Genomic DNA, 13,449 nt, shown 5'->3' on the forward strand with positions numbered 1-13,449 from the left:
CTATGCCTTTTTAAAATGTGGGGGAAGGATTATTGGGTTGGTTTTGTTTTGATTATGAATTTTGTGGTTTTATATTGATTTTATTCTGGGAACCACCCTGAGACTTGCAGATATAGGGCAGTCTACAAATTTAATAAATAAAATAAGCCAGTTGAAAACTCACAGCTGATCAGCACATTAAAAATGCTTCAAAACTCTATTTGCGCCAGTTGTCTCATTTTCTCCATCTCTTATATTATTTGGAGCAACAGAATAAATTCAAAACACCAAAACCCACACAACATGGAAGCAGCCATGTATTTCAGTTAGCCTTCATCATCACTGGATTTTTCTGTGGCAGCTTGTTCACTGTTTTCACTTTCATACTCAGGAGCCTCCTGGCCATCGTGATCTGGCTGAGCTTCCATGTCCACCTCCTCTTCAGAGGCTTCCACCTCCTCCTCCTCCTCATCACCACCCTCCTCTCCACAGGACCGGGCAGAATGGAGCTGTGAGCTCTCCCACTCTCGCTCAGATTCTCCATCTCCTGATTTATTTTCATTATCACTACAGGAGAAACAGAAGAAAAACACTGCCCATTGGCATCCTCTAAAGAACAGCTGAATACATATTATGATCCAATCAGATCACAGCTATAAGGAGCTATTCTCAAATTTGTCAACTGGCGTGATTTCGTGTTATTGCACTGGTGACAATGTTATTGCATTGTAAAATTTAGTTTCAACTTGTGTAGCATTATGGCTTGCATCCAATGCAGCACTAAGTCACAGGTCCATGAGTGCAAGGATTTATGCTTTGTGCAGCAGGTCCTCTCACTTTTCCTCCCCCCCCCCCCCCCATGTGCCCTGAACCCTCCCAGATACCCTCAAAGGAGGCATCTGCAGAGACAAAACCATCAATCTCGGAATGCCTCATGAACAAAGAAGCCATCAGGCTGCCATGCACTTATATTCAAAGGGTGCACTGGTACAGAAGATCATTGTCCCCCAGATGAAATGGATTGTAAGCCCACAAGAACAAAGAATCCTGGAGCAGCATGCAAAATCTCCATCTTGACTGTAAGAAGACAGTAAGTGATAAAACCATCACTGTGTCCTTTCTTGAGGACATCCTGAAGCAAGTCTCCAAACAGCCTGTTTTCTGTGTGAAGCAATATACAGAATATCCTTGTTTTTAAAATCAGCACTCCGATATTGGAGCCATGCATGTGGTTGGTCCTCATACTCATGGACCTAGCTCTAGCTATAAGTGCCAGTCAGTCTCCATAGAATAATCAGCCACAAGCCCAGCCAGGTCAGCTCAATTAGAAGCTATCAAGCTAAAATTACTAATGTTCCAACATGATTGGTATATATGGGATGGTTCAGGGGGTGGCCTCACAGCCCCTCCATTCTAGGGAACACTCCTGAAAAATAAGGGCAGCTATTGTCATGTCCAGTAGAAAGCTCCAAGTCTGCTGTTGATTTTCCTAAAGCTGCAAATAAAACCTCTTGGCTGCTTGATTACCTTGCCCATTCCAGTTCTTGCAGTTCTGATGTAATAACCTAATAACTGAGTAAAAAGGGAAATCCACACTTGAAATCCCAGCTAGAGGAAGCATCCGTGGACTTCTAGGTTTTGGCAGTTTGCTTTACTTTGAGTACTTTTACCATCAATTCTTCCATCCACCAATCAACCGCAGGTATAAGGGCTGTGAATATTTTCACATTCTTTTCAATGGGTGAAATCCAACAGTGTCCATCTGCCAGTGGAATGACCACAGCTGGCAGGACAGATCTCTCACCATCTCCCATGTAGTCCCCTGCATGCCCCCCCCCAAATGTGCTCTGGAGAGTTGGGGAACCTGCTAGACCAGACTGGGATAGCATGGGGGCCAGAAGAGGAAAAAGAGGAAGGGGAAGTTGATGCTGACTCACATGATGCTGTCACCCAATGGAGATTTAAGTCTCTCTCCAGAGAGGAGCTGCAGACATACCACATGCACACGAGGCTTTGGATTTTAGAGTTCTGTGCTATTAGAATAAACTACAGCAAAAGGGGCAGTTTGAGATTAAAGTTGTCAGTCTCCCTCTTAAAACATCTAGGGCAGGGATAGGGAATCTGCATCCCTCCCAATTTTGTTAGACCACAGCTTCCATCATCCTTGATCCTTGGCCACCTTGGCTGGGCAGTTGCTGGCAGTTGGAGTCCAACAACATCTGGAAGGCCACAAGTTGCCCATCCTGATCTATGGCAACCACTGGCAGTATTTACCTTTCGCCGTCTGCTGTCAAAATGTCAGAGCCACCACTGGAATGGTCCTGCAAAAGCATTTCTGGAGCTGTTTCACCTTTCTTTGAAACAAACTCTTCACATAGTCCCAGCTCTCGAAGAATACCGCAGTAATGCTTCTCGGCTGCTATTCGTGCATTTTTCTGTATTTTAGGAGAGGTAGAGTAAAAGAATAACAAAATACACTACTAAGATACTCTTAAATTTAAAGAATATACAGTGGTACCTCATGTTAAGAACTTAATTCGTTCTGGAGGTCCGTTCTTAACCTGAAACTGTTCTTAACCTGAAGCACCACTTTAGCTAATGAGGCTGCCGCACCGCCGCCGCACGATTTCTGTTCTCATCCTGAAGCAAAGTTCTTAACCCAAGGTACTATTTCTGGGTTAGTGGAGTCTGTGACCTGAAGCGTCTGTAACCTGAAACGTCTGTAACCTGAGGTACCACTGTATACGGCTGTGGATGTGTACATTGGTTGCCAAACATCCATGACCTCAGAGCATGAAAATGTTGTGGAACACAAACACAAAGCTTTAGGCAGTGGCATTTTAAAATTTGGTACTCAACACCTCTGCGCCAGCAAACACATTAAATGTTTAAATTACATGTTAAAAATATTAAACGTTTAGATTACGTATCTGCTCAGCTGTGGCTGGTTCATCCATCTCTGCCCTTGACTTGCAGCCTTAGGTAGAAGGGAAGACATACTACCACAGGGCAATGCCATGTGCCAGAAATGGAAGAAGCAGACCTAATGTTGTTGCATTATTTTAAGTAAGCTGCTTGGGATCCTTCTGGGTCAAAAGGCAGACTAGAAATCAAGCAAATAAACAAAACAAGTGTAAATAATCACAGTTAAATTAAGTAGCGTCTCCTCTACTCTTCACACTGTGGTGGGTGGATTAGGAATGCAGAGTATAAAATAAGACAGCTTAACAGGGACATTACTGTACACAATTATAACCAGGAAGGCAGCAATCATTGCTGGCTGAGAAAGCACAGACAAATGAAATGAGGCGTACAGAAGTGATGCAATGGGAGACGGGAGCCTGGGAGGGTGGCAAAGCTTGCATCACCTCAATGACAGTTCTTGATCATCAGATAAAGAAGAGAGCTGGCACCCCAATATATGAGAGATGTCAATAACCTGTGTAGCTTGTTCCAACAACAGTGGCCTCTTTTTCACTCTTTCTTCCATTTCTTCCAGTTCCTGGAGATATTCCTTCATTCTCTGCTTTTCGTGTTTCCTGTTTTTTTAATATACCATGACATGGAAATGGTATGGAATTTAATCATGAACTTTCACAGCAAAATAAAAATAGAAGCAGCAAGACTAAACTATGTTACACACTTTGAGGGCCTGCTACTGAACTAATGATCTTGCACTTATTGGGTCAGGATTTGGAGACTACATTAGCAGAATACCTGAGTATTTTAAACTTCGATTTATGCATCTGAGCTAGACTTTGATGGGGATCATTTGCCTCAGCCCGGGTGTATATAAGTTTCTGTAGCTTTCTTGCTCTTTCTTTTTGTTTTGTTCTATTTTTCTTCTTCTCTTCTTCTACCTTTCTTTTTTCCTCTGCTGACTCCCTGAATAACAAAATAAAGTAGAACTAAATAAATTTAAATTGAGAAAAGGCTTTATAGAATTTCTTAAGGATACACTTATACAGATCAAGAAGTAATGTACTTCACAGGTAGCAAATCCCACCCAAATATTATTTCATCTGGTGCCTGTGTCCTGTCTTGGAATACTGCCATGTTGCCTCTTTTGTGTAAGTTTATTTTTTTATTATTTAAAAATATGTTTTATCTCTTTACCTTTATACATGATCGTGCACAATTGTTTTTCTTTCTTTCTTTCTTTTGGATTGCTGGAATATTTTGTTAGTCTTGTGATACATTTAATAAAAAATGATGTGAATGGGTATGTGTCAATCTCAACTTTTTCTAGGACTTATTATTGTAGATCATGGAATGAGTAAGAAGGTTGGCATAACTTAATATAACAGGAGATCCCCATTATGAACTTTCTTGATGCTGGTACCAGCCGTATCTCAAAAACATGTCTGGAAGAGACATCCTGAGCTCCAAATACCTTGTGTAAATATCAGCACGTGTAAATCTAGCAACTAATAACATCTAATCAACACCTGAATGGATGCCATCACGGTAATAGTAAGGTAACTTTAAGACAGGAAGTAAACAAGGATAAACAGTTCAGTCATTGCTCACTAGATCCTTTCAACTTTTTATTAAGCAAAATAAAGAAAATGGGAAATAGGCAGGAAACTCTGGGAAGAAACAACAGAACAATAGAAATACTAAAATTATAGGAATTGCTCGTCTCAGAGCTCCCTTCCTTCTCCATTAGAATGAATTGGCTAAAATTTTTACAAAAACCCTAGATTTTCAATGGTTAGTTAGCTCTCCAAGCTCCAAGAAAGAATTCTTACTTAGCACTCCAAAGGAAACAACACAACCTTTGCTTCAAGGACAAGTCTACCTTCCCCCACTCCATTTCTTGACTTGCTATTAGTGTGGGTTCTGTGGTGAAATTGTCGCGCTCATTTTCTATAGGCTTTTGATAACAGTTCAGGATTCTTTCACTCACTCTTTGCCTGCTTAAATTATAATTTTGCTTTCTGAAGCAACATTTATCTATTCTGACACTTTCATTTCATATAATACACCTCTGGTGTAGGAACTTCTTGTGGGCACAACAGACGCACATCATAACTCTATCAAAGGATCCTAAACCTCTCAGTAGTGTGTGTATGAATACACAAGTGTGGAACATGCATGTGAGTTCAGACATACATGCAATGAAACAATGTACTTCCTCTAAAACTCCACCGTGAGGCTAATCAAAGATGGTTTCCTTACCCTAAAAGAGAGCATAGCCAACCATCCATCCACAGTTCTCTGGAGATATCCATTGCTACAACCACTACATCAAGAACACTGAACTCAGGAAATGGTTGGCCCCCTTGGTCTTGGCAGCTGTGTAACTAGGGCAAAGTGACTGGTGCCCCAACACCAGACACAAGATCTGGGAAGAGGGGACGCAAAATCAGTTGCTGACAATGGAGTGTGGCTTAAAACAATCATGGGGAGGAAAAGGACTTCCCCACCCGCCACCCCCATTCCCTGAAAGCCCCAGAACAGCACATGGAGGAAGGAAAGGGGGGTTCATTTCATCTGAAATGCTTGCTCTGATGAAATGATTGCCTTAGTGCAACACTGAATTCCTCTCCAAAATAGCATGAATTTCACGCATTCAAAGATAATCTTCATATTTCGTTATTTAAAAAAACAAAATTAATATGATTAACATGATTATGTTTAGTTGTCTACTTATATGTTGTTGTTGATGTTGTTTTTTAATAATTTTTATTAACTGGCCAATCACATCAAATTAAATCACATCGCATAAATTCCAAATTACAAAGCCAAATTTTTTAATTTGTGGGGGGGGGCCACTAGGTGGCGCATCGGAAGTTGGCTGACAATAACATCTCTCCGACCCACACGAGGTAATTTGGAGGCTATGATGGGGAAAATTAGCCTCCTTAACCCCCCCCCCAGGATTGTGGGGGGGACGGCCCTTGCCTGCTGTGCCCTATACCACCCCCGAATTTGTGGGGGTGGGGGCACTAGGCACAAAGCCCTCCTGTGGGATTCCGGCACTCCTCAATGCCGTCTCTGATCCGCGCCTCTGGTTGCAACAATCTTCAAAAGAAACAATTTGGACGAGATAAATTGCACATACTTCAAGGAAAAAGGGGGAGTAAAGACTGCTGACAGAAGAGATCTCTGATAACAAGACAAGGATAAAATATGAGAAGATACATCAAGATACGGTACGACAAATGACTGAGGGGGGAGGGGGGAACCTGCCTTTCTTTTTTTTATGTGATTAAACAAGAATCCCCTCCCCTAATGAGTCAGAAATTAAGGACTTAAGCTGTGGATTTAAGACTGTGTGGAGATAAACTTTCGAACCAAAGCAATGTTTCAAGACGAAGCTGGAAAGCTAAGAGTTTTGGAATGACGCAGTTAAAAATGCCGTCGCCATTTTGGGAGGCATTGATGGAGCTCTTGGGTCTGGGAGGAGAAAGAGAGAAATCAACTTCTCGGTGGGACTTAAGAGTGACAATGCCTAATTTATGATGGAAAGAGCGATGTTATCTACGAAGGAGATATATGGAAACCATCTGGACTTAGTTTGGAGGAACGGGAAATCCACACAGGATCATTATACTTGCTTACCGGCTTAAGGAGACTAACAGAAGAGATTGTAAAGGAAAAAGAGAAATTATATGAACAAGTTATGATGTGGAAACACCAAGATAAGACTGGATAGAATTACAAAAAGTTAGGGTTCCAGGTGGAGAAATCGAAGTTGGAAACAGAACTGTTAGAGCCTAAGACTAAGGTACTTTCAAGAATGTATAACTTGCTGTTAAAATGGAATACACAAGATGAAATGGTTAAATCGGCTATGATAAAGTGGGCACAAGACATTGGGCACAATATTATGTTTGAGGACTGGGAAAGGTTGTGGACCATTGGGTTGAACTTCACTGCATGTAATGCTTTGAAGGAAAATGTAATGAAAATGATATATAGATGGTACATGACCCCAGTTAAACTTGCCAAAATATACCATTTGTCTGATAATAAATGTTGGAAATGTAAAGAAAATGAAGGAACATTCTTTCACCTCTGGTGGACGTGCCCTAGAGTGAAGGCTTTCTGGGAAATGATATATAATGAGCTGAAAAAGGTATTTAAGTATACCTTCCCTAAGAAACCAGAGGCCTTCCTCCTGGGTATTGTCAGCCAGAAGGTGTTAAGGAAGGACCGAACATTTTTTATGTATGCAACAACAGCAGCAAGGATACTCATCGCTAAGCATTGGAAAACCCAATATCTACCCACACTGGAAGAATGGCAGATGCAACTGATACGACTATATGGAATTGGCAGAGATGACCGGCAGAATCCGAGACCTGGGAGAGGAGAGAGTTGAAGAAGACTGGAAGAAATTTAGGATTTATTTACAAAAACACTGTAATTTGGTTGAATGTTAAGAAGGATGCCAGATCATAAACAATTGAGCACCACTAAATTAGATGTAATCTGGATGATAAATGAGATGGAGGAAAATATAAATTTCTTGGAGAATTATTTGACTAAATTAAATGAATAAGATTTAAGAATGTAAATAAGTTGATAAATTGCTGGGAAAAGTTTTGCAATGATGCAAGTGGGAGCGGGAGAAGCTTTGATAATATGTTATGATTTGTTATATTGTTTATTACTTTTGCATTTTTGTATTTAAAAAATCTTAATAAATATTTTTTTAAAAAAAAAAAGATAAGACTGGATAGAATTATGAACTTTGTCTGGACTGATTGGGACTGATTTGAACATTAACGCAGTAATAAGAAGATGATCTGAATCCCCCTTTGGATCTTGAAGTATGGGTTCCCCCAACAAACTTATATGTTGTTAAACAGATACGAAAACCAATAAAAATTACTTATATAAAAAAAATCCACATGCAATTTGTAAAACCATTATAAACGGAGAATAATAGTTTTATTAATCCCACGTGGATCGTAGTTTTAACTTCACTTAAGATATGCAGCGATAACTAAAACAAGTATTTAGTACCTTATTGCATCAACATGGTTTTATTTTCCATAAGCAACTTGAAATTAAACTTGAAATTAACGACAATTACATCAGTCCAGGCCTGTGAACAGCTCACCTGACTACTTGTAGTCGTCGTCTTGTAGATTCTGTAATTCTTGGAGATACAGATTCTTCACAGCCTGAAGGAGATGAATTTGCATTCAAAGACCTCATTTGAGGCTTAGCTCTTGAAGAAGCAAAGGGCCAGCGTGTTTCCTTTAATTTTTCTTCATCCATTTGAATGTCCTCAAGAATTTTCTCTTTGTGAGATGCTATATTTGGTGTACAGAGATTGAAGGGTTCACAGGCTGTAATGTGTTTCACATTCTTCTGTCTCTGAAGCCGCTTCAGGAATTTTTGATGTAAAATTTCAAAATCTGGGACCTTGGCTTTGGTCTTTGGTTTGTGTTTTACTTCTTTAGTCAGCTCAAGATGATTTTGCTGCCTATTCTTATTAATGCCTCTGTTTCCTAACCTACTGTTAGGGAGAGATGAATTGCGCAGAAGTTCTTCTGATCTCATCTGAATTCTAATATCTCTATAAAGCTCTTCCTCCTTTAGCTTCTCATTAATTTCTGAACTATAAACAAATTTAGGAACTGGCTTTGCTTTGAATACTTTTGCTTTCTTTTCTGGTGAAGAAACGTCCTTCAAATGCGTTTTCTTCATTTCTTTCTTTTGTGCTTCCCGCTCAATAAACTGAAATGGCTTTTGTGTAGCTAAAAGGATCTCTCGCCTCCGCTCTCTTAGTGACTTTCTACGTTCTTCATTTTGCTGCATAATATCATGATAGAGAGGGAAAAAGACATAAGCAGGCACTGGATGGGCTCGGAATTTCTTTTGACATTCTGCTTCCTCCTCCAATTCTTTCTTCAGCAAGTTATTTTCCAGTTCAATCAGTGACTTTGACTTTATGTTCTGTTGTTTTATCTTAGCTTCTCTGATAGTCATCTGGAAAGGCTCAGGTATTGTGATCTTTGGGGACCACTTTTTTTTCTTCCTCCTGCTCTTCCTCAAAGTCTGTAATTTGGATAAAATACTTTGGTTGCAGTGAGAATAGTCCTCCAAAGATGACCCATCCCATGAATTTTCAGCTTGCTCCTTACCAAATGTAAGTGATCTGTCTTCACTGTCTTCTAACTCTAATTCTTTATCAGATATATGAGATAAATCTGAATGAAAAGAATTGTTCAAATCAGGCTCAGAAAATGATTTACACATATTCTGAGGTTGAAAAGGCCTTGGCTCCCAAGATCTAAAAGGAAATAATAATGTGAAGGTTAGTTTTCTGCAAGCGGCAAAATATAACCAGACTGCTTTGATGAATAACAGAATGGAGGAGCATTTCAAGTCTAAAAAATCCCACCAGTATAGCAGGTTGGGCTATACTGGTTGTGTCCCAGCTCATTGCCTTTGTTACCAGAAACCTGAAAAATAGCTTTCCCCAAACTGCATTTGTTCCTTATGATAAAATGTACAGTTTAGTGAAATATTTGTGTTAGGACCAAGCAACCATAGGCTGGATGTTAGCTTTATGTCTGTGATCAGAACTCACATCACTGGTCTCCTGTAAGACAGAGAATAGAAGTAAAAATAAGTAGTCCTATTAGCAAAACTGAAAATTAATTTTAGAAGGTGCTTCCTAAGGAGTATCTGCACAGTGTTCTAAAACCTTTGGAAAACCCTAAGCAAAAGTACTTTGTTACTATGAATAGGGAGACAGGCCACAGCTCATTAGCAGAGCCTCTGCTTTGCATGCAGAATGTCCCAGGTTCAATCCTTGGAATTTTCAGGTGTTGCTGGGAAAGAACCCAACTGGAAACTCTGGAGAGCTGCTCCCAGTCAGTGGAGGCAATACGGGGCTAGATGAATCAATGGGCTGACTTGGTATTAAAGCCACATACTATGTTCCCGAAATTTCATTTCAGTCCCATTTCAGTATTACTGTCCTAAACCATGGCTTCAGATTCTGGTGTAAGCAGGAAGCCTGGTTAGTCTTGGCATCAGCTAATGCCACCATCAGACGTAATAGTTAATTGGTGCTAAATCCCTAGGAAGAATTTACACTCCAGTCCAAAAGGATCGAGTGGGGAAGAAAGTGGATGCAACCCTGCACTTCCAATTGCTTAAGCATAGTTAAGCAATTAGCAGTGTTACACACTCGGTAACTCTGAAAGTTAAATAATTACCTTCCAACATCTTTATCTATATATAACCTATTGTACACCACAACAGTTGAACCAATTCTGACGTTTTCAGTAGGATTAAGGAGTTTATCCTACAATTAAGGATATTTTCAAACAAATCAAGGCAAGAAACACACACACACAGAGAGAGAGACACACACACACACACACACTCACACAATACTCAGTTCTCTTCCTTGTTCAGCTGTTCTTTCTGAGTTCCCTGCAGGGAGGCAAGTGCAGCCAGATACAAAAATCTAGAACTGAAGGTTCTTTGGAATTTTAAAAAGTTAAGCTGTTGGCATATAGTATATACCGGTAAAACACATTTTTGGTGAGATTAGCAGCATATAGATTCCTCTATAATATATATGCAGGCAGTAACTATTTCATGCAGGGGCTCCATTCTTGGCCCCTGCATGTGTCAGCAGAGCATACATAAGCACACCCCACCCCATTATGCCCTGTTCCGCCCCCCCCGCCCCCCGTTCTGCCCTCTTCCAGGTCCAAAAGACCTGCGCATCAGCAATCACGTGTCAACCCCTAAAAGGGTTGCTGCCTGTAACTACAATATTTAACATCTTCAAAGAAATAATACTACAAAAATAGATTATAAACCATACCTGTCATTCATACTATGGGTCACATCCACATTTGTTAAAGGCTGAACATCTTTTAGATACAGTTTATTCCGATACATGTTTTCCAATTTTGCCATCGTCTCCAGGTGAGCGTACTTAAGCTCTTCCAGCTTTAAATAATATTCTTGATTCGAAAGGTACATTTTGGAGAGGTCTATCCAGTCTCTGCAATTGGCTTGTCCAGTAGAACGCTGCTGTCTCTCAGGATTCAAACTATCCTAAAACAGAATATTATTATAATGTTTTCATTCCCCTTGGAGAAGTAAGTATAAAATGCTAGTAATTTGGTCAAGTGGAAGGTGCCATCAACTGTGGAACTTGGCGTCTCTCAGCATTGAAAACTGCTGAGACATGGTAAAAGTAGGGTCCAATCTGCATGGCATCATCCTATAGCCTAAGTTGCTCAAATATAATAAACATTTAAATCCATTTTTATTTCTAATTTCAAATGAATAATTGCATTTCACCAACAGATATACTACAACACTATGTACCTTTCTGGTTAGCTGCATGTAAACTCATTTCGACTCCTTTGAAGTAAAGCTCATTAAGAGATTTGTGTAGGCTTGGTATACATCAGAAATGTTACCTATGCTAATGTCTTCAATCAAAATGCAGTAAGAGAAGTAAAACCATTTAGAATTGATTCCATCGGTTTTCCTTTATTTCATACAATTTATATACCACTTGATTGTAAAAAAGAGCATGCAAGTTAAAGAATTTAGAATGTTTCGAAACTTGCAGTGTTATTACCTTTGCAGTTGACAAATTTAAAAGTGCACGCTTTTATTCTTAGAACACTACTACTCATTAAAGAGCAGGTTTTCAGTCTGCCACCTTTCTTGTTCTAAGTGACAGCCCAGTGACATGATTGGCAGCAGAAAAGAGGGGAGGCAGGAAGACGACCCATGTGTCATAGAGCCTAATCCATCATACACAAAGACGCACAGACTTTACAATAAGCTCTCTCCTGCATGCCAGAGAGGAAAGGCAGACCTTTGCACAGCCTGGCAAGGTACAACTTCCACTCATACAGAACAAAACTGGACCTACAGCAATATCCGACTGTCAGCATTTTCAGCCCAGCATATATAATATGTCATGGTTACTCCCGACATCAGAAAGACCTGCCACCTCCGTTTAAAGCAAAAGTGCACAAGAGGCACATGTTTCACTCGCAGAGTTTTCATTGTGCTAATAAAAGCACTGCTGGTTAAATGTGTGCCAATCCGGCAGTCATTCAGGCACAAGCATGGATGTTTCTCTTTCTTTCTTATTAAGCATATTTGGTTTAACAACTGTTTTTCTTAGCTGCTAGCATTTGTGATTTCCAGTCATTGCAATCACAGCTGGAAAAGCTTTGGTTGCTGATTTCTCCTAGTTATTTACATGGTGGTTGTGTGGCTTTTATTTTTTCATACATGTTACCTTAGACGATGTATTGATGTCTAATTCGCCATGCCCCAATATTTTCCCTTCTCTTAAGGCTGTAAGTCACTTGGCGATCTTCTGGGTAAAAAGTGACTAGTAAGCTTACGTTTCCCTTTTTAAGCTTAAAAAATAGATAAAAAATTTTGTTTAGACAAGCCTACCCAGGTGCTTAGAAAGTTCAGGTAATTTTAATCTGTTTCAGTATTTTAACTTCTGCAAGTTTTAAACTTTGGTTGTGAATTTTTCTCGATTTTATTGTTTTATCTTTTTCTAAAAATCTCTGAGGTTTTTAACAATCAAGCGGTGTACAAATTGTGCGAAATAAATGAATAAACAAAAACAATAAAAAGATTTTACTTCCATCTAGCCTAAACCCCCTCCCTGCTCTTTGGCAAAATAGTTGTTTGCCTGCTAATGACTGGCCCGGAGCATTCTTCATTATTATTATTTTTCTTTCTTTGTGGTTATTGCATGTGTGCGTGTGTGTATTAATAGACCTTCAGGGGACAAGGGATTATTAAGTGTTTTATTATTATTATTATTATTATTAATAATAATAATAATAAAAGTTATTATTATAAACATTATAATAATAATTTAATAATATTTAATATTTAATAATAATAAACATTATTAATAATAATTAATAAATATTACTAATTAATTAATAATGCGCTCCTCTGCTCCGCTCTTTTGCCTGGAGACACGCAGCAATTGCCTCTTTTCCTGGGAGGAAGGGCAAAGGCGCCTCCTGCCGTTCCCTCCCGCGGCCACCAGGGGGCAGCTCCGTCCCCCCCCTCGCTTTCGGCCTACCTGCCGCTCGCCGCCCCCCGGCGCGGGCCTTCCGCCCTCCCTCTCGTAGAGCGCGACCGGGGCCCTGGTGCGCGGGTCCACCGGCGTGTGGAGGCAGGAGGCCGCGAGCAGGGCGGCTCGGTGGGCCGCGTCCATGGCTCTCTTCGCGCGGCGCAGCGCAAGGCCGCTTGGCCCGGCTCGGTTGCCAAGGCGACGGCGCTACGGCGCCTCCCGCGGGACAAAAAGCCCTCGCCCGCTGGCCAACGCGGAGCCCCGCCTGTTCCAGAAAGGGCCTTGGCTGGAGAGGCGGGGCTGCGAAGCCAAGATGCTCTTCTCGTCCTTTCTCTCGTCTCTCGCACGGCGGAGTCGGAAGGGACCTCAGGGGTCATCTAGTCCAACCCCCTGCGTTATCCTTGGCTGGC

At 40.6% G+C, this 13,449-nt stretch overlaps 1 protein-coding gene across 5 annotated transcripts; it reads right to left on the bottom strand.

Moving 5' to 3' along the window:
• Positions 1-111: 111 nt before the first annotated feature.
• On the bottom strand, positions 112-13,449 carry FAM161A (FAM161 centrosomal protein A). Of its 5 annotated transcripts, none has more exons than XM_079969785.1 (7): positions 13,049-13,449; positions 10,787-11,017; positions 8,054-9,232; positions 3,697-3,864; positions 3,419-3,518; positions 2,254-2,414; positions 112-546 (listed from the first exon to the last, which is right to left on the bottom strand). In XM_079969785.1, the coding sequence occupies exons 1-7, from the start codon at positions 13,414-13,416 to the stop codon at positions 306-308; spliced, it is 2,448 nt and encodes an 815-aa protein (XP_079825911.1). In that variant the 5' UTR covers positions 13,417-13,449; the 3' UTR covers positions 112-305. The 5 variants fall into 5 exon arrangements, with proteins under 5 accessions (XP_079825911.1, XP_079825913.1, XP_079825912.1 ...); XM_079969787.1 differs by having other exon boundaries at positions 10,787-11,022; positions 13,049-13,232; XM_079969786.1 differs by lacking the exon at positions 3,697-3,864.

The sequence above is a fragment of the Podarcis cretensis genome (genome assembly GCF_951804945.1).
Source record: "Podarcis cretensis genome assembly, chromosome: 3".
Lineage (NCBI taxonomy): Eukaryota > Metazoa > Chordata > Lepidosauria > Squamata > Lacertidae > Podarcis > Podarcis cretensis.

Bases quoted from the DNA above. Each gene is read 5' to 3' on its own strand.
- FAM161A (XM_079969785.1), bottom strand. From the start codon at position 13,416: ATGACCCCTGAGGTCCCTTCCGACTCCGCCGTGCGAGAGACGAGAGAA. The intron at 9,233-10,786 runs GTATGGTTTATA...ATTTCCTTTTAG, and splicing joins ACCCATAGTATGAATGACAG to ATCTTGGGAGCCAAGGCCTT. The intron at 547-2,253 runs GTAAATACTGCC...TTTCTCCTGTAG, and splicing joins TTGACAGCAGACGGCGAAAG to TGATAATGAAAATAAATCAG.